General features: G+C 44.4%; 1 protein-coding gene across 5 annotated transcripts in view; it reads left to right on the forward strand.

Annotated features, from left to right (window-relative positions):
- ANKRD6 (ankyrin repeat domain 6) overlaps nt 1-21,628 on the forward strand; it is a 108,952-nt gene that overhangs the window by 56,025 nt on the left and 31,299 nt on the right. For 4 of the 5 annotated variants that reach the window (XM_049818337.1, XM_049818340.1, XM_049818341.1 and 1 more), the window contains exon 3: nt 16,453-16,709. In XM_049818337.1, the coding sequence (XP_049674294.1) occupies nt 16,590-16,709 (120 nt within the window). In that variant the 5' untranslated portion in view covers nt 16,453-16,589. Of the gene's footprint in view, nt 1-13,556; nt 13,607-16,452; nt 16,710-21,628 lie in introns of those variants that run through there. The other variant, XM_049818339.1, reaches the window with a different exon arrangement.

Raw genomic sequence — 21,628 nt, forward strand, 5'->3', positions numbered from 1 at the left:
CTATTGAAATGGGATTTTCCTAAGCAAACAGGCTGGCTCCTAGGAAGGAGAGCTGATTTGTCAGGGAAAAGATCACCTGGGAGGGACCAGCTCCTGGGGCTGATGAGAAGGCTGCATGGGAAAGAAAATACCTGGACAGCTGTATCAGGAAAGGAGATGTCCTGTTTTGTGGGCCATGTTCATTCGCTTAAGCAGGGGAGCTGCTTCTCCAGGACACAGGTGGACAACAGTTTCCAATGGCAGAGGGAGACAAAGAACATCTTCAGGATGCTTGCTGTTTTCTCAGTGATTGTCAATTGCCTTTTACTTTTGAGTAGCGAATGACTGTGTTCAGAAACCCACTGCAAAGCTCATCCTTGGGTGTTTTGTAGGTTGTAGCTCTAGACTTTGAGATGAACTTGTAGACTAAAGGATCGCGTACTCAGTGGGATGCTACAGAGTATGAGGCAGCAGCTGGGGAGGTTGGAGAGAGATGACTCCAGTGTCCAGGCCTTGCCCAGGCGTTTGAACCCGGGTACCACTCCTGCCTTTACACAGCTGAAAGAGGTCTGCCTGTGGAGCCCATCCCTTGAGACACATCACCCGTGCTTTGCCCAGACCCAGCTGGGAGAAAATGCTTGAGATTCAGTGACTGGTTTCCCTCAGGGCAGTCTGGGGAGCTTCCTTTTGTGGAGTGCTTGACTGGCTGGGATATTTGTCCAAGGTATATAGAGTATCAGTTATTAACTTCTTATGCATGGTACACCAATGCTGTTTCCTGAACCTTGAGTGAAATCAAGCTGCGTGTCTTCTGAGGCTGTCTTAGCAGCAAATATGTGAAAATGAAATAGTCCTACTTGACACATCAAGGCATCTACAATTTTGATATACATGAAAGAAGAAAAAAACCCCAAACCATAATTAAAGCAATGGCAGACTGAGCAATATGTTGTTAGAAACACAGATTGCAATTACTTGTTTTATTTATTCTGTTTTCTACTTAAAAAGGAATCACAGCTATGTGAATGCTTCAGCAGGATAAATGCTCAGGTACAGGAAAGCATTGTGAGATACTCGATTTTCAGATAGGTGGAGCCTGTAATGCTTTCTGTGGAAGACTGTGTTTTTGACAACTTGCATGGATGTGTATACTGTGTCTACCACTTCCCTGGTGTGCAAACCAGGACTGTAGTGCTGGTTGGAGAGGAAGAAAGACTGAAATCTGGAGACGTAGTTCCTTAAAATCTTTAGCCTCTGGAGTTCTCAGTGTTAAAAGCCTGAACACTTTGTAAGAATGCACATAGTTCCTTAGAAGCAAGATCTGTATTTTTACATGCTTGTATATATCTGCATGCATGTGTAGGTATGTATGTGTAAAATAGTACTTTCATCCTCTCAGCTACACGTAGAAAGCGTATGTGAGTGGATAGGGAGGTGGAGAAGTGTTTTATTGGAGTCAGAATGACTGAAGGATCTAATTCTGTAATATTCTTTAACTGTTAAATTGCTGATGGATATAGAAATGAGCTGCAGGTCTGTCATATATATACATGCTTGTGCATATATGTAAATGTGATATACATGGAGAGAATAAATAACTTAGCTTGGTCCAGTTACCCTACTTCATTTGAGAGGGAGTTGCATTTAGGGGACTTTGAATAAGGTACATGTTTGATGTCATGTGATGTACTTGTTCCTGACCTGGATGTGTATAGCTTGTTGCAGTAGTGCACTGTGCACATGCTGGAATAAGGTTTGTGATGATGACTGGGTTTTTCAAGAGAAAGCCAGAGACTGTCCCCCTAGAAAGCCCCATCAGCTGCACAAAGAGGGGCTTTCCATGCGCTAAGCTGTTTTATTGTTTCTGGGAAATAAGGCCGTCTCCATGCTGGAGGATGAGCCGGGCTTGTGGGATCATCACCAGAAGCAGCTTAGGGCTTAGAAAATAAAACCTGAGAGCGTGGCGTGATTTCTGAAGTCCATGCAGAAGGCAAGCCATTACTGAGATTTGCTGATACTTTCTGCACCAGTTGTTTTTTGCATTTCTTTTCCAATCTGAGTGTTGTAATTCTAAATAAATCACAGTGAATTACCATTGGCAGGAGATGTCATGGTGAAGTCAGGGAATTAAAAATCCTCTAGCAAATTGCAGAAAGCTAAGTGTTTCTCACAGATACTGTGGATAGAATTCATTTAATCTAACTTTGGATGTTTATAGTGCAGTATCCGAGATGATGCTTAATGAGGTAAGTAATTTTAGAGTGTGATTCATCTGACAGTTGAAATGTACTTTAGGATGACATGGATCACGTCCTTTGTTGACCATAAAGGGAGCCTAGCTGAGTAAGTCAGTGGTAGATGTCTGCACTGCCCAGTGAACCCTTTTCTTTACATCTGGTGTCACAGCGCTGTCCAGAGAACCCCTGAGTTTTGGAGAGTCCTGAAAATTTGCATTCAGTCATGTGTGACAGAGCAGAGGTGGTGCCAAATAATTCCTTGCAATCGGTTTGTTTTTTCTTTTGCTCTCCTGAATCTGAGATTTAGCTTCAGTCATCAATTACTGTTTTGGGAGGAACACCGTGTAATGTAATGGAAGTGATAATTTTTTAACTGTTAGTGGTAAAACTTGTATGTGAACTCTTGTCTTAAAAGTGTAGTCCATGCCATACAACCTCTAAAATAAGAATTTGTGAAAATACAGCTCTGGTTTTTGGGTGGATGACGGACGAATCCCAATGTTTCTGGCTTTTAATCCTTTTGTGAAGATGTTTCAAATTTCACTGGAGCTGGAGTGAACCTGATTGTTTCTTAAAATTTATTTGGAAAAACCTTCCTGTATAGAAGAGGTGGGGGAAGGAACCTATAAGAGTGATCCAAGTGTGCAACGCATAGGGCTGAGCATGGACTGGCTATGTGGAATACTGGGTTTGGAGCTCTGTGCACATGAAAAGAAGCAGAAGACAACAAAGAACCTAGCAAGGAGACAATAGGCAAGAATGCCAGTAGTGCTGAGAAAAAACATGAGTGTGCTCCAGGATGGTGTGCTGCGGGAGTGTACTTGCACTAGGGATGCTGTCTTGCTGTTTAGAGTCCCACTGGTGAAAACCTCTAGCTTTCCTAGTCTTGTTCCAAGAGAAACCATTTAGATTGCAAGTGTAATGAATTCATCTGTTTGCTGTCCAAACTATGCTGTGAGTAGTGTATACCATACCCTGCTGTTTTTCAGACTTTCCTGTTCTCTGGATGAAGAAGTAATTTCCTCTTCATGTAGTGTAAACCTTCACCCAATGAGCATGCATGCAATTTTAAACGTGTTTCATTTCAATGGCTTCAGGTGACTATAGCTTAATAAATTTTCCAGCAAAAGGCCACGAAGGGACTGGAGCATCTTTTCTGTGAGGAAAGCCTGAGAGAGCTGGGACTGTTCAGCCTGGATAAGAGAAGGCTCGGGGGGATCTCATCAATGTACAGAAATACGTGAAGGGAGGGTGCAAAGAGGACGGAGCCAGGCTCTTTTCGGTGGTGACCAGGGGCAGCGGGCACAAAGTGAAACACGGGAGGTTCCCTCTGAACATCAGGAAACACTTCGTCACTGTGAGGCTGACCGAGCGCTGGCACAGGTTGCCCAGTGCGGTTGTGGAGTCTCCATCCTTGGAGGACCATGCCTCCATCTGGGCATGGTCCTGGGCAACCAGCTCTAGGTGGCCCTGCTTGGGCGAGGGGGTTGGACCAGATGACCTCCAAAGATCCCCACCAGCCTCAGCCAGTCTGTGATTCCGTGAGTTAGGTAGAATTGTCTGTCCCTCACGAACTGTTGCCAAGTTTCTTGGGAATTCTCACAAGGTTGTATAGGGCTCCTGGCAAGGGTACTAAACATCTGCTCAATAGCAGGCCCCCAGAAAACACTGAAAATGGGGCTGGATACTTCGCGGTGACACTTCTGTATTACAATGTTGGGTCAGATGGTGAAGTCAGTTAAAACTGCCTCTGATGGATCATATATGCAGTCAGGGCACCTGATTCATAAATTTGTAATGGCCCTGCTTACACTAATTATCAGTGAAGCAGAGCAGATACGTTGGATCTATTACATTTACTGCAACAGGAATAGCACAGTACTCACTGGCATCAGCGTTTTACATGAAGAATTAATCGTGCAGTTAAGCTGTTGTTTTAAAATGTGTTTCCTCTCGGTGGTGAAATTCTTCATCTGTGTAATACTGAAATTCTGCTACTAGACAGACCTAGAGATTCAGAAGGTAGTTCATAGTGTGGTAGTTGTGGTATTTTTAAAAGATACTGATAATTATGCAGTTTTCTGGACCCATTCAAGTGAGCTCCCAACCATTCGAAACAGTAACATCAGACTTCTCCAGTGCAGCCCCTTCAGGTGTAGCAACTGGATGAGAAATAAGACATCTGCAGAAAGCTTCTGAATTGATTTATGATTCTCTTTGAGGAAAATATATTTAGCCCATAGTGATTGATTTTTTGCAACTTGCAAATAGATTTATGAAGCAAGTAGTACTTGCATATGCTTTGCCATTTGTTCTGTATATATTGTCCTTGATGAGTATTGTACATGAAAGGGCCAAACCCTGAAGATATTCAGAGTTCATTTTACTGGCTGCTAACATGAACATTAAAATTAGGGGCACTGTATGGTGATAGCCAGGATCACATCTATACGAAGAGAAAATTCTCTGTCTCCCACAACACAAATACATATACTGGTGTCTGAAAATACGTGAAGTAACTCAGTCACCTTCCCCAGCAGAGGAAGATTTTCCCACGGTAAGTTAGAGAGTTTGCTTCAGATGGTGACTTGGGAGAGGGGGGTACCTGACACTGGGCAGGACCTGCCCAGGGACCCAGGCTGGAAGCCTTGCATCTCGGGGCATCACTGCCGTGTGGGGAGCAGATCTCCTAGTTACACTCCGGAGCCTTGTGAGCTACAGAGGTGGATGGGAAGCCGTGATTCGGGAAGGCGCAGGTTAAAAGGAATTGTGGAAGCCAGTCAGTACATGTTTTACCTATGGAAGATGCACCTTTGTAACCCCTAAGAAAGCATCCCTTGAGGTTGTTTTTTAACAGGAAAAAAGTAAAAACTCTTTGTACTACAAGTTCAATTGGGGAGGAGGAGGGAATAGTGTGAAAGCTCAGTAGGCATCGCTCCTTTCCAGCACTTTGGTCTCACTGTCCTCAGCTTCCATGATGGAGACCTCTGATCCAAGGCCTGTGCGTGAGTTATTGGGGAGGAAATACTAACCGTCAGTGTCTAAGGAGGGTCTTTCTCCTCTTAAAGCCTCCCTCATTAACATGCTCCCCCCAGTGCAACTTCGGGTCTTGCCAGAGATTTTCCATTGAGATAATCCCTGCACAGCTGTCTCCTATTGCCCTTGCAAGCCGACGTGGAAACAAGATCAGCCATGCCATCAGCACCAAAAGATCTTAGGGTTAATAGCACCATACAGTAAAGCAGAAAAACCAAAAATCTGTTGTGATGCATATAACCCTGTCCAAAATGTATTATTTAATTATTTTTTAGAAAATGTTATTGTTATTACCCAGACTTGTTTTTCACAAGGATTCGACTTAAGTTATCTGGATATTTTGGATTGATTAAGCAGTTGTGGGTTGCTACTAATGAAGGTAATTACTTTAGTCCTGAGAGGATTGCAGCATGTTGTAAAATAGGATATAACACTCCTTTAACACAATAAAAAAGGGTTTCCAAGTAGATACTCTCTCTGTTGCTGCTTGAAATGTTTGTGGGTTTTGGCTTTGCAAGTTATTACTGCTTCTGTCCCTCCTGCTTGCGTAACTACACAGAAATGGGCATTACAATAGGCCCATTGGGCTACTCTCACTTAAATGTGTTTTTCTTGGTGCCCCCTGTTTCTGAAAGATAGAACCGTTAGTTCACAAGTGGGGTGGTGGGACAGAAAGGACCCGTAAGCTCTGCAGGAGGGTGGTGTGGGGAGAAGACGCAAAATCAAGGGGATAACTCTGCAGAGGTGAGTGCAAAGCACTACGCTTGCTTGGCTCTAAGATGGATCTCTGCTTCCTACAAGGCAGGGAATGACTGATTAGACTGCAGAAACAGATCTGAGAGTTTGGAGTGAGCTGGGCAGTGAATTTGATCTGTCTGATGCAGTTGCAAGGAAAGGCAAGCCTGGTTCTGGGGCTCTGGGATGCAGAAATGGAGCTGTGGAGGAGACCAGAGGGAATTATTCAGCGGGGAGCTGTCATGATCTGAAGGGTTAGCTGGCCTGTGGGAGTAATGAGATTGCAACCATGGGTTTGCAGGATTCTGTAACACACAAGGACACGGAGGTTTCATCCTCTAAACTTCTCTGCTTTATTAAGGTTACAAAAAATAACACAAAATTCACCACTAGCAACTATACCTGTGATCAAGACAGTGAATATATGTATATATCAAGCTATTACAAATTACTAGCAACAATCAATAATAGCACCAACAATTATATATATAATATAACAGGTTACTACAAACTTATCCCTAGTAAACTTATTGATAGTATAACAGCAGATACACTTATGGTAAATTACTTCTATGCATATATATGTATGTTCATCATATTACCAATACCAAGTACATCAAACCAGTCCCAGAAGGGGACCAAACCATCTCAGAAGTGGGAGGAAAAACCAAACTGACCCCAAAAGTGGGCCTGGGGGGGACCAATAAAGTAAAAGGCAGAGCCTCACTTCAAAGGTGATACTTGTCATGGAGTTGGGAGTCAGCCAAGCATCCTTGGTGAGGGTCCAAGAATTTATCTAGGAGATTGTGTAGAAAGTTCATGCAGGGAGCTCAACCTCTTTAGGAAAGGGAAAAGTATGTGCAGCACAGGAGGTTCTCAGAGGGTAAAGCTCCATTTTGGGTAAAAAAGGCTTTTCTGTATCACAGAGACATAAGAGGGTGCAGGACATCACCTCTTCAAGCAGCCAGTAAGTGCTGTTAATTTCTATTTTTCACCTATCGGGACAGCTGATAGATGATGATGATGATGATTTCTGTCCTCGCACACCAGTTTTTATTTTCCAGACTGTTTTCCTGTTCTTGCACTTAGAATGGTCAATGGCAGTTACCTATTCTTACTTTCTCAGGATGTTTTCCCCTTTTTCCAGACTATTTTTCACCTTTTCAGATGATAAGTTGCTGTTACAGTCCTTTGTTTTTGTGCTTATTGATGGTATCTCAGGATGCCTCCGGTTTCTAGGTACCCAGCTGCACTTCAAAGATGCCGGCTGCACTTCTCAAGGATGCTGCTGGTTCCCAGGCTGGCAGTTTCCAGGCTCACAGGCCAGCAGGCATTTTTTCTGTCAGTACTTCAGCAGACATCTTCTGTTCAGTATTGCTCCCCTTGTAACCAGGTTGCCTTTAGGGCTGCTCGTATCAAGAGTCCTCTATAAGTACTCTGTGTGGTTTTGAGTACCAAGCCTCAAAAGAAATACAGCAGAGGATGAACAAGTAGAGCTGGAGAAAGTGATCTAGAGGGAAGGGGCAAAAAACCTTCAGTGTTTTTTATCTAGAATAGAAAGCAATGAAGGAAATGAAAGCCAGGAGTGGGACAGGGATCACCATCCAGGGGCAGTGGTCTTCTGTGCTTCATTATATTCGTTAATATATTAGAAAAAGATTAGGGATAATTTTGATAAAATGGCTTATTTTGTGGGGAAAAGAAGCAAGTGCATTAATTGTTTGGGGTACAACACTGACAGCATTGAAATCTCTGTTTATTGCCCTCATTTCTGTACTATTATATACCTCCATGTGTAAGAAATGACATGGAAGTCCAGTCTATTTGCTGAGACTGCTGACAAATGTATCCTTTAATATGTGTTGCACATTTTTGTTATTTATGAAAATCTTTGCACTAGAATTGGAGAACGGACCTTCTGTGGGTGTTGTGTAGGATCCTGCACAGCCATGAAACAGCAGGTTTGGTAGCTGACCTAACCTTGTGCAGAATTGAACCTGTGGTCCAAAGAGAAAAGCTTTGTCCCCTTCACCTGCTGCTGTGTAACCCAAAACACTGAGCACCATGAGAAGTGTGCAGCATGGAGGCTTCATGCACAACATCAGAGAGTCTTTGCTACCTTTGACCCAAACTCATGGATAGGATAGGATAAAGTCCCTAACTCCACACTTTTTCAGCAGGCTTTGTGGTCACTAAAGGCTGGTCTCTCTCCTTACTAGGATCTTCTCAGAGAAGCAACTTAAAAGTTCCTTCCCAGTATTTGGAGACCATTTTTGGGGCTCTTCCAAAGTCTGCTGAGGCTAGAGGGAGCTTTCTGATGGGCTCAGCAGGTTTTGGACCTTCCCTAAAGTGGTTCCCTGTGTGAATCAGGTGCAGCTAGTTTTAGCCCACCAGCAATGGTTTTTCTTGGGTGTTACACCAGCTTCTTGACAGTGGCGCTGGGGGATCAGCACGTGGGTTTAGGAATTGAGAATTTCCATCCCAGCTGTGCTGACTGGTGGGGTGATACCAGCCCCGTGCAGTGGAATGTGACTTCCACGTTTGCTTCCCCGCTGTGCTTGGTTTCTCTTGCTTGCCCGTTTTCCAGGGTGTGCCAGGTCCCTGGATGTTGTTGTTGCTGTTGCAGTACCCCGTGATGGGACGCAACTGGAAAAATTACCTTCTCTCGAGGGTAACAGTGTGCACCATAACCAGGGTTATGGTGCTCCATGGGTTACAGTTGACATACTCAGCATTTCCACCCATGGTTGTCTGAATACGTCTCTCTCCCACCTTGGCCACTCCATCCCTAGGATTTCATCCACTGACTTTCAGCTTGAGCATTGTTAAGCTTTTAATTGACACACTGCCTGCCAGAGCCTTGCATTCATGCCAGATGCCTAGCGATATTGAGGAATACTGTACTAATACCGTAACATCTCGGGTACTCATGGTGTGTCTGTGATTCAGCACTGAACTGGGGGGCACCGGTCCAGCTACCTCACCACATCTCCCAGTGCTCTCGCAAGACGTCAGCTGTGATGGTACAGGAGAGACTGTGTCATCACTGCTGGCAGCTCCTGGGTCGTGTTTTTCTTGAAGAGGAAGAACATCTCCAATGCTCTTTTGTCAGCTGCAAAATATTTTGAAGCTGGTAAATGTGTGTTTTCTTCTTTCCTACTCTGTCAGTCAGAGCATTTTCTGATAGTTGCCTGGCTGCACATCTTTATTCATGTTTATAAAAGGTAGGATCTAGCTCAAATAGAAGTTTGTGGCTTGGTGCCGTCTGGCATTAGATTATTGTAGCGGTGTTTTCTGGCCTTGGGAAAAATCTATAAATGTAGGAATTAATTTTTTCTTGAAATTTTCCAGCATGTCTTTTGCAATATTTACCTGAATTGCCATTATGTGCTAGCTGGGAGAGAGTGGGATTGCTTGTGCTGGCAGGGAGGAGGGTTCAGAGCAGACACGAAGAGGAGGAGACCTCTGCACCACCGCACCGACACGGGGGCAGCAGGGTCCCCAGACTGAATGGCAGATACTGCCCATGGTACAGGTAGTTTGAAAAGCAGTGTCTTTAAAACCATCTTTCTGGTATGGAGGTGGAGCAGGGAAGTCAGGAGGCCTTTCCTGGCAGTAGAGGACGTACCCTTGGTGGTAAGAATGAAGGGAAGAGCAGCGGAGGAGGAAAGGGAGTTTGTTATGGAAAGGGTTTTGGCTCCCAGTGAGGTTCTGCAGTCAGCTTGGGTGGGATCTGTGTGGCCTTTTAGTTGATTGGCAGGTGGCTCCTGCACAGAAGATGATGGTGAGGGACAGTTCTCCCATCTAGAAGCCCCACTGTGCATAAGTGTAACATAAAAGCCCGCTCTCCCATGAGTGCAGCCGCGTGCCTGCTTCGTTCCCAAGGTTGGGCTCCAGCACTTCTATTAAACAGCAGTGAGCTGGAAAGACCTCCTAACTGATTTTATGCAAATGGGAGCAAGACATCTCATGCATGTGTGTTTGCGCACAGGCACTGTCCCCTATCAAACAATAGATATTGTTTTGTTATGTAAATAGTGCTCAACTGATGAGGGCTTGCTTGAGAGTTGAGCTCACTTGTACTGAATTGTTTTGACATGTGTGTGCAGGCAGGTGTTGAAAGAGAGGACGGGGAGAGTACTGAAGTTGTGAAATTTCAACGAGGTAAGCCAAATAAAAGAACCAAGTCATGTTATATGGAAAGTGGTGAGTATATAACCTGCATATTGGATAAGGGGGGTCAGGGCTACGTGGCAAAGAGATAAGTAGGAGGGGCAGAAAAACAGTTGTCTTCGTACAAGGAGATACGACTTGAAAGTGCCTCTGATCTTCATCGTTGGTCTCCATGTGTCCGTGTGTCTCCAAAAGCATTCTGCTCGGCAGGTGCAACTTCGGAGGTTGGTTTTGGTGGTAACAAGGCATCGCCCGAGAGTTGCCAGGCAGCTGAGGATTTACGTTCAGTGAAGCTGATGGTGAAGGCCGGGCGACAGAGCTGCGCTCGATGAAGCAGTTGGGGAAGCTGCAGTCGCTGTGTCCCCACGATCGCCGCCGGTGGGGTTGGCTGTTGGTCCGGCTGCAGGCGGCCACCAGCTGCGGTGGAGCAGTGACATCAGTCAGTCCGATCTGGTTGTGGTGGGAAGCGTGATGAGCAGCTGTCATGCAGATGCTCCCTGGGAGACTCTAAATAGTCATTGTTGAAGTAATTAAGAGCAACAAGTTGGTGGTGGGGGGAAGCCCAGAAAACGTTTTCAGATGTCCCAGACCGTGCTGATACTTAGGGTGATGAATCACACAACTGTTCATATGAAAACTGAATAATTTTACTTGGTATGATAAAATACGCAGTGAAAACAATAAAAAAACAAAAAAGCAGAGACCAACATATAAGCTACCAGAATTTTATGTACGTGTCCAGTTCAAAATGTTGACTGGTATAAAATCTAAGTCCAAAATAGTATTGATGTTGTAAAGAAAAGTATGAATCAAAAGCATATTGTTCTTGACTTGGTGGGGCTTTGCTGTTTTCCAGATAGAGCTGCTGCTGGTATGGTTTTCATAAGGACACCTTTGACTGATTTTTAACTGCCTTTTTGGGCAGGAAGGAGTGAGAGGCAGAGCCCTCCCTTTGGCAAAATACATACATTTTTCCTGAGTAGTTTACACTGGATCCATGATGGAACTGGAGAAAAATCACTTAAAGGAAAGCAGTGCCGCAGGTCTTGGAAAAACATTCTTAAAGTCACTTGAGAGAAACGGCAGATATATCTGCATCCTGAAGTAAATGATAAAATGAGTTCCAGGAAACTCACTCTTTCTAAATTCAATAATCCACGCTGCTGAAAAATGCCGTTACTCTAAAGTGAGTACCATCTTTGTGTTTATGTCATATTTTAAATATGACAAACTGCTTTGCAAAGAGGCTGGACAAGAAAAAGAGCATTTTACAGATTTTAATATACTGATACATACTAATAAGCAAGGAAACCCGTGTTGCTCTGAGAGCCGAGCAAAGAAGAGATGGGCAGTATTTAGACATAAGAAGTTTTTTTGGAAAGACTTTTTTAATTATTATAAAAAGTAGGTATTATGTACCCTCCCATAACAAAATGCTCCAACTCCATATCTTAACACTGGGCTATTCTAAAATAATTTAGAATAATTTTATGCCATTATTTATGTTGCATAAAATGAAGCTACCATAGGCTGAGTTCTTCTTGGACTATTCAGCATCATTTCTGGTGATAAACTAGAAAAGAGAATTTGGGGTCCCTTGCAGAAAAGTGGGGTCCCTTTTTTTATTTTTATTTTTTTATTTCATCTTGTACCTTGGTACACACGGAAACTTTTTGTTAGCTATGTAAGCATTCTTTTATTCAGATACTAATTTAACTTGGTGATTGTACTGAGAATGACCTGTGCTCTGGCATTGCATCTTTTCCATTTAGCACAGGGGACCTTTTAAAGTTGATTAGCTCATAGCTCTTAAATCTTTCATAGTTTTCAGCTTTTTTCTTTTCCCTCAGAGAGGAAGCTGGGGGTTTTTTTTAATCCTTTCTGTGAATTTAGGAAAGGCTGTTGCCTAGCCTTTCAGTATTTGTGATGTTTGATGTGCCCTGGACTTTCCTTTGGCTTTCAAAACCCATCATTCCTGTACTTTTTTGTTACTGACGTGTGGGTGATACAGCCGCTGAAGCTGCCTGGCAGCAGTTTGGAGGGGAGGGAGCTGGGAAGGGGGAAGGTACGTAGAGTGTTTTTCGCCCGCTCTGCCAGTTGCACGGGAGAGAGGCCAGAGCTGTGAGCTTTACAACCCTGCCACCGAGCAGCCGGCTGCCCACCCGTGCCGTGCTGTGCCGTCCTGGCCAAACATCTCCTAGAGCGTCCGTAGGGTGGCGTGACTCTGAGCCGTGGGGATGTGGCTGGACCTCAGCCTCTGGGAACGGTGCTTCCCCGCTGCCAGTCAGGAATACTAATCCACAGTCAACCTGTCCTTTTCCATGCTCCACCGATGGGGTGAGCAGGTTATCCTCAGGGGTGAGCAGGTTATCCTTGGAAGGGATTGCCCCGTGGTGGAGCAGCTGAACCTGTGGGCATCACAGCTGGCCAGCTTCCCTGGAGAGGCTCGGGAAGTAGATGTTGCTTTCCCAGCCTGCCCCAGGTAAGTAATCTGATCTTAAACAAAGAAACAGAGAGGCAGCTCGCTCTCATTTAAAAATACGTTAAAGCAAAATCCTTTTTCTTTTTTGTTTTGAAGGCAGAAGGTTTGAATATTCCTGTGCTCTGCTGAGCTCCCAGATTTGGGGGGTGATAATGAGGGATTTAATTCTGGGCAGCAGGTGCTGGCAGCAGGGATGCGATGCAGCGCCTGTAATCGCGTTTTCAGGTTCATTTTGCACCATCTGGGTGTGAAAGGGGCAGTCGAGCTTTTAATTGTAGTCCGTGGGCAGCTGGTACCTTCTTCCTCCTGCTGCGGGTGCAGACGTGTTCAAGGAAAGATGGTCTGTGTGTCTGAGGCATGTAGAGAGTTAAAGCTGGCGAGAAGCCGTGCCACTGCCCGTTGAGCCGCTGCGCTGGGGAAGGGTCCGTGGCAGGGGAACGAGAAGGTTGTTCCCCCTTCTGCTCCCACTGGTCACCCATCACCTTTTCCTACCAGCTCAGGAAAAACGGGAGGTTGTCTTTCTGCTGTCTGGGTTTCCTATCCTGATGGGATGTGCTTTTCTGAGTTGCAAATAATCCCATCTGAGGAGATGTAAAGCAGCCGGCATGGGGAATGTGACCTGTTGTGCGAGCGCCCGTCCGTGAAACACCCCGGAGCAGGAGCCAGGTTTGTGACGTGACTGCCCACCGGCAAAGGGGACCAACGACTGCTGGAGACTTGGACAAAGTGGAAGATGTCCATAAAAGACCAATATCTGAATCAACTCCTTGCTGTGCTTTTATATGTGATCCAAGCAGTAGAAGAGGCAAGAAGGCAAACTACCTGATAACAGCAGTGGCAGGGGATGGCAGGCCGAGGAGGCTCATGGTCTCCGGGGGGAATGTTCTGCGGTAATGGGAAGGCAGTGAGAGCGAGGGAGAAAAATCAAACCAGGGAGTACGATTTCCGGCATTACCTTGCATCGGTACGTACCTGTTAACCAGACCTTTCCCTGGCAGCACTGAACTTTGCGCTGTCGTGTGTCAGTTGAGGTATTAGGGTGTGTTTCTAGTGGTATGGCTAAGATGTAGTGATCATCTACAGTTTCTGCAAATTTGCTCAGAAATGTCAGTGTGTCAGGAAAATGTTTCCATTGAGATTTTTGCAGTGAATATGGAAATCTCTCAGTGACAATGATGTTGCTGCTTACCACAGATGTTTTAAGACACACAGAGTTGTGAGTGTATTGTGCATGACTCCATCCAAAGTATAGGCAGCCAGGTTAGGTGGAAGGATGGGGATAGACAAGTGTTGGTACGGTTTGTCTGGAAACCACCGCTGCACAGGCAAGGGCTGGCACAGAAAGCAAGCACCTCACTGCCTGAAAAGCTCACAGAGAAGGATCCCTGTTGTAAGGCTTGCCCTGCACTGTGTGCCCGTCACAGAGGGAAGGAGTGGGAAGCACTCCTGGGTTATGGAGATGCTGCTTTGGGATGCGATGGGAGGGTCAGGGATGTGTTGGGAGCAGGGGGGCTGGGCTCGGGGCGGGGGGGTCAGCTTGCTTCAGTAGCACGAGTCACTGGACAGCAAATACTTAGAGAGGTGAGATTAAAACTTGTGTTGCTTTTCACAGATCCAATTACTAAGTGTAGGCCGTCTGTATTTCTTGGCTTTTTTATGTGGTTTGTACTATACTGTGCACATCACTGTGCCAGAGGAACAGAGGTTTTTCTTCTGTCTTTCCTGCGTTACCAGGGTGTCCAAATTGTGTCTGTCACATTGAGAGTGTGGGTGAGACCGGTCCAGCAGCACAGGGTACAGCACCGCTTCTCTGTTGTCCCTTGTTGCGCTGCCTTTGAGGCTGAGAAAGTTTTTGTCTTGTTTCTCTGAATAAATGTGCAGCTATTTCCATGTTGCTCCAAACATGTTTGCACTTAGAAAGCAAGAGGCAGGTGAGGAAAAGCTAACCTGAACCTTTTACCTGGAAATAGTATTACCTAATGCTTATACTTAGAAATCAGTAGTCAATTATCTGAAGTTATTTTCTGGCTTTGACATAACTTTTCTATTAACCTTGGAGAAACCAGTAACTTTCCTGTGCTTTAAAGGGCCTTTTTCTAAAACACATGTAATATTCATGAGCATATCATTCACCTCAAAGGGTGTTATAAGATAAGAATTAATGCTCATAAAGCGTTTTAAGATTCATTAGTACAAATTACCATAGGAGTGCAAATTAAATTCTGCTAGTACCATCTACTACTACAAATTAACCAACATGGTTTTAATATACATGATCAAAAATGTTTAGTGTAGATCGGCGATCCTGCAGGGTGCAGGGAATTTGGACATCACTTTGGTGACACAGAGGACCACAGTACCCTATTAACCATTCAATTAAACAGGGCTACAGCATCTTTTTGTTGCGGAGGTTTACTGGTGGATACGACCGTGTAACACTGGAGTGATGTTCATTAAAAGGTCTTGCCCCCAGTATTTAGAAGACAGGGAGTTCATGTGCCACAACCACCCATGCATTTTCTCGTTCTTGCTGCGAGTGTCTTCCTGGTATGAGGATGGAAATTAAATCTTTCTGGCGATGATCTGCCTGCTGAAGCTGTTAGCAAAAGTGTCAGTACTCTGAGTGGTGGGATTATCGTGGGGAGGGTTTTGTACTATCGGCTAAACCGAGACAAACAAATCAATTTAGGGGGGCAGCAAAGCCATTAAGCAGTAACAGCTTTTATTTATTGCTGGTTTGAGATGGATTCAAAGGGATAACCTAAGGGTGAAAGACGTTGTACTCCACTATCAATCTCCAAGATCATCTAGTCTCTCTACCAATTACCCTTAGACTATGCAAAGCCTGTAATACTAGTCACTGATAAGGAGCAGTGCAGTGATATTTCAAGAGAGAGAAAGATAAATCATCTGTATACACACTGGCTATCTTGAAGGTATTTTTCCTGTACTGAAACAATTAAATACCAAAGTGTGAAAAGCACAGGTAAAGCTGAAATCCTCCCAAACTGGGCAGGTCCTGGATCCTACAGCTCAAAGTGATCTGTGGATACATTTTCTGGAATTCTGTCAGAAATTTCTTTTCAGCTCTGATGGCTCATTGGACGGGTCAGTGGAGCCTGGGAAGAAGAACATGCTCACAAGTTTGCATTACGAGTGCTAAATCTGAATTGTTTCTGGGTCAGTGGGGTGTGATGTCAGCATTGTGAGGGGAACATCATTTCTCCCTCTCAGCAAAGATGAGTGTTTCCCAGCTGCAGGTTGTGATCCCTCTCAAAGGTGTCCTTGGGATAGTTCGGGCGAGGCTGTGAAGCGTTTTATACTCGTGAGGGAACAGTCAGCTGCCTTTAATTGCTGACTGCACTCAATCCTTCCAGGGCAGAGGTTTGTATATTTATATCAGCAGCCAATGACTATAACCTATTCCGGTTCCCTTGGCCAACACAGGCTGAGCTACTATTACCAGTGGAGGTAGTTAACCCGTCCTTGGGTAATTAAACTCTGGGAAACCTGAGGGGAAGGTGAGAATGAAAGGGGGCCACACAAATACAGGTTAGGCCAAAAGAGAGATAAGCTCTCAGAAAGTTTAAGGATTTTTGTCCCAAACTAGGGAAACGAGGGCACATTGAAAATGTGCTACTGTCCACATCCCTCTGCATTGCAACAGAAGTGCAATGTCTTCAAGAGGCTCCGAGGGTTTTTTGTGACCCCCTCCCAAAGCGATGCAAAGACGAACACTCGGGGAGGAGCTGCTGCAGTGCTTCCGTCTCTGAAACCTTGCTGACGGCAGTGTTGTTTTCTGATCCACAGGTCCAGAGGATGGCATAGCAATAACGTCACCGTCCAGGGAGCTGGGGTCCTTCCTTGCCTGCCTGCGTGCTGCTTGAACTGATCCCAAGCCTTTGTTTTTGGACCGAAGAAGCCTGGAAACCTTTCTCTCCTAATTCATGAGCCAGCAGGATGTGGTCGCCGTGCTTTCAGAACGCCTGCTCATAGCCGCCTACAAAGGCCAAGTGGAGAATGTGGTGCAGCTTATCAACAAGGGTGCCAAGGTAGCGGTTACCAAGGTAACAAGAGAAAAACGCTTTGCGAAATCCCTGGGAACTAACATAACTCCTAGACCATTGTCTGTGAAAATGCCCTCGTAGCTTTACCAATCTGAATGTGACTGGGGTTAGTGTTTAGATTTCCTTAAAGTTTATATTTAATAGCTCATGTGAATTTACAATATAGTGCATGTCTTGTATTTATACACTTCCCAGCGGACACAGCTGTAGTGAATGCCGAGCCCTCAGAAATGTAGTGTGTCGATGGAGAGGCAGCGACATTTCAAAGCGTGCATTGACTTTTGAACACTGTGCGAACTGATGAATGGAGCGATTCATCACTGTCAAGGGAAGGCAGTTCAGAGCACCCATCTTTCTGGGTGAGGGGATGGGGCAAAGCCACCTGTTGTGGTAGGGTAAAGGTATGCAGAAAGTGTTTCTTGCTGCTGAAGTCTCTTGGTACAGCAGCCTCGCTGATACCCGGCATCTTCATTGATTCATGCTGTGTAGTCCCCAGTCAGTTGCAAACTTGGGGGTCACAAACTGTGTTCCCTGTACCTTTGAGATAAGGTCAGCATTGAAGGCTATCTGCTTGGATATTAAGAGAGTTCAAACTGATATTCACCTATTCCTAACTCTCAACATGTTGTAAATATTACTAGCATATAAAAGATAATTGCCATATAATTGGCTCTTGCAGAGAAGGTTTGATCAGCATAAACCCTTAAAAAGAATTGGGTAAGTTAGATCTTTAGAGCTGTAACATAAAATTTGGGACATCCTGTTTTGATGAACTGTTGTTCTCCATCGTATCTAGTTTTATTTGTATTTCCATATTGGTTTTGAACATGATACATGTATGGGAGCTAATATTTACAGATAGAAAGCAAATGTGAGTACATTTGATAAGTGGTCCGTATTTTCTTCTTTTTATCTGTCAGTGACAGTTGTTTTCAATCCCTTTGCAGTGTTTGAGTTGTAGATAGTAGTTATTTTGAAAGCTGGAGTGATGCAAGGAGAACTGGTGTTTGTAAGTTTTGTTTGCCAGAACTAAGTGGCCTGTTCTTGGTAGATACAAAGCACAGATGTAATAAACATGAATGGTCCCATAAAGATGCCTGTTTGGTTCTGTTGTCCAAGCAGCTCTGTAGCTGATGAACAGCTATTAAAGGCAGTCAGCAATAGATCAGGAAATACTGACTTACAGATGTCTGAATGGTAGTTCAGGGTTTTGTGGGTTTTTGTTTGTTTGGTTTTGGTTTTTTTAGCATCATGAGCTTTGAGACTGCTGAGGGACCTACCTGAAAATACACAAACAATTGAAAGGATGTCATGCTTTGTATAAATTTGTCCATTAGCGTAATTTCAAATCCAGCTTCCACACTGTTCGAACATAAAATGTTCCTTTGCAATAGTTGCCAGAATAATTGTGACACCGATTTAACTGTTTCATGGAATTAGTTGCCATAATCCACAATTCAAATGCAAAATTGACACTTTTCTTGTTGTTAAGGTTGTTTATTATGCAATTTTCAATGCCTTCTGTTAATTACAGTAAGAAGCAAATTGTGTAGATCTGACTTTCAAACACAAAATGAGTTTAATTTGATTAAACGCAGATTTGCTAGAGTTGGCAAGTTTTTCTTTCCTATACCACATATGTGACTTCCTGCTTCTTGCACTTGCTTTGTTGTTCAACCCTCGCGTGGAAAATCAAAGCAAAGCTCATTTGGCAGCAAAACTGTGCCCAGGTGCAGAGTATAGGTGTTTCTGTTGGAAACCCATGCTTGCTGGTGAGCTGTGAGGCCATCCCTGTAGCTGATCTGGTACTACAGGATGGAGCCCAGGGAGGGGGGATGACAAAAGCTGTCCCTCTTGTCATTCTGGATGCATCCCGGCACATCAGCAGACAGCACAGATGAGGTACTTGGGTAGCCTGCTGACAAGCTCTGCTCAGAAGAGATGAAGTCAGATCAGCAAGACTGTGGAGGAGTGCACAGAGGAGTGGAGAGGCTCTCAGAGGAGCAACCGAGGCTATGTGCATGCGGTATTTTGGAGGCACACACGCGCTTATTCCTCCCATGCTGTGAGCCAGATTAGAGGTGAGCTCAATGTGAACCAAAAGATGTGAGACCAAGCTGCTGCCCTCATCAAAGCCCGTCAGCTCAGGCTTAGTAATGTCCTATCCAGGTCTACATAGCATCCAGTTTGCATCTGGCTCTGACCCAGCCAGCTAGCTGCATAGGGAGAGCATGGGCATATTTGCCTACAAAAGGCTGTATAAACATACCCTGGAAGAGCTCGGCTTGCTAATCTGGTGACACAAAAAGGCTGGAAGGAAAAAGAGCCATTTAAAGTCAAGGACAGGTTGTCACAGGAGCAAGCATGTATAAATTAGCCTTGAGTATATTTAAACTGGAACTTTGAAGGGATTTTTTAGCCATCAGAGAGACAGGTTCCTGTGCAGTCTCCCAATAAGCAGAATAGGTGCAAAATAAGGACTACTTTCAGGATAGGGGTTGTTAATTTTTAGGATGGAAATTAGATGGCAGGCTTGTTGTAGTGGAGAAGTATTGATTAAGCTTTCAGATAAACTGAAACCCAGAGCCCTCTCCACTCCTCAAGATGAAACTTGTTGCAAAATGAAACTTGTTGCAAATAAATTTATTCCTGTGCATGCCTTTGTCCTCTGCTTTAACTCATAGTTTTCAGTTTGTTCTGTCAAATTTTAAATTCTAGGGATTTGCTTTAAAATAAAAAAAAAATGGGTTTTGTACTTGTCAGCCAAAATTCCTGCTGAATCCTATCAGGGTTTTATTGGAGGAGGAAATGCAGAGACAAAGCTCTTTGGAGGAAGAGAAATAGTTCCCACATCACTTTAGGCTTTAAATGTATTTCTGATACGCATCCGTAAGCGCAGACCAATTCTTGTGAAAAACACCATGCAGAGCCACAGCTTGAAGTGACCAGGATCTAGAGCTAAATGCCAGAGAGTTCTTCATTCAAACAGGATTAATTGAGCATAGCTTAAGAAAAATGAAGGATATTTTCTGTAACAAACCAAGTACTATTAAATGCTGGATAGCTGGCAAGCTCGTCCAGTTCTATTTTTATCATATATATGGAAGGTCATATGATGTGGTTAATTGCTGCTAAACAACAATTCAGCTGCAAAATAGTATTTCATTTTTGTCACCTCTAAGTAGATGGTTTCAGAAGAAGAAAAATATGAAAGAAACAGAATTCAATGGAGAATCCATGTGTCCAGGCGCTCACTTCAGCCTTTCCTTGGGGATGCACTTGTTTCATTTTGACAGCGTTACTACCAAGGCATCTGTGCAGATGAAGTCATTATGGAAGTGTGCACCTCCCCTGGCTCCAAGCGAGGGACACGGAGGCTCACTTCAGATTTGGGGCCTTTTAAAATATGTAAAGAAGAGCTGATGGCCACTAGCTCACACCGCTGTTGACGACCTGACATCAGGGAGCCCAGAGTGGGAGAGGGCTGGTGGCACTGCGTTGCACACACATCGAGCGCTCGTCCTGGTTCTGGGATCTCTGCCACCAACCACGCGGGGTCATGGCCGAGAGAGGGTCTGGCACCCAGCAGAGACTTCATGGCTCTGCTCTTCTCAAAGGGCAGCTTCTCGACCAGGGTGCTCTGTTGCTGCTCTGCCTGGTAGGACAAAGAGATAATTTCCATTTTTAGGCCTTTTTGTCTGATGTTCTTCACAGGTGTGAAATTTATAGCTGTTTCCTTTATGAAAGGGGCAAAAATACCCCAAACAACCGATCATACAAACTGGCTGATCCAACAAGCAGGTGCCTTTATAGAGTATTTTGGTGAATATGCTGCAAAAGCTGGAAAATTAAGAGCTGAGCCTGGTATAATTAAGTCTTTTCTTGCAAGCAAGAAAGCTGGTCCCTTCTTTCAGTCCTTTTGTAGTAGAGCTTTCTTTCAGTAAAGGTATTGACAGCTGCATCTTCGGCATGAAAGTGCTGGGACTTTTGCTGAGCTACTCTTGTCTTGCTGCCCTCCCAGGATGTTGTTTTCCTTTTCCTGGGTTATTTTTCTTTTTGATTTTGTGAGTTGAGATAGGTTAGGGCGAGGGCTGAGGACCGATAGGGGTGGCACAGGAGGAGTGGTGGTAGTGACATCTCAGATGAGGTCGTCTCTTCTCTCGATCTTGTTCCCAGGACGGTGCCCAGAGGATGGAGAGAAGTGGGATTTCACCTCCCAGGCATCAACTTCTGATGTATCCTAAGGATGCCTGGCTGAAGCAAGGCACTTCTGGGGGAACAGCAGCCCTTAACATGGCCTTGCTCTGTGCCCAGAGATGAAGTTTCCAGGTCTGAACCTCTGCACTGCAGCTCACCAAAACAAAGTGTTACTGGGTGTTGGGTTTCACTGGGGTGTTGCAGCACGGGGTGTAGCATTCAATAGTGAGAATTAGTAGGACCAGGAGAAACTGTGTATTAGCAAGCACGTACAGAGGAGTGTGCTGCTTCTCTGCTAAACGTGAAAAAGATTGCCAGAGGAAGTCATAAAGGTAGTACAGGCAGTTTTAATGTAATTTGTATAGCACCATGGGTTTTATGACTGTTTTTTCAAAGGGAAGCAGCATATAGCTTTTCTGCAGAGCGTAGCATTAAGATCATTACTATAAAATTGAATTCTGCGGAGAAAGGATGATCGTTTGGAAAAAAACATAGAAATGCAAAAGGTGGTGCTTCTGTTTGTTTATTTGATTTAACTTTTGGACTAGTCGTGTTATGAACCTTCCATATGGCAACACTTTTGTAATGCTGGGGTACTTGTAATCTTGTCATCAGAATTTCACCTTCAGAGCATGTTGAGTTCTTTAAAACAATCTTTTATTTTCTTCCTTTTTAAGTACAGACAGACAAAAAAGAAATGTATTTTGGTGCTTTCATGTTTT

The sequence above is a fragment of the Accipiter gentilis genome, chromosome 15 (genome assembly GCF_929443795.1).
Source record: "Accipiter gentilis chromosome 15, bAccGen1.1, whole genome shotgun sequence".
NCBI classification, from domain to species: domain Eukaryota; kingdom Metazoa; phylum Chordata; class Aves; order Accipitriformes; family Accipitridae; genus Astur; species Astur gentilis.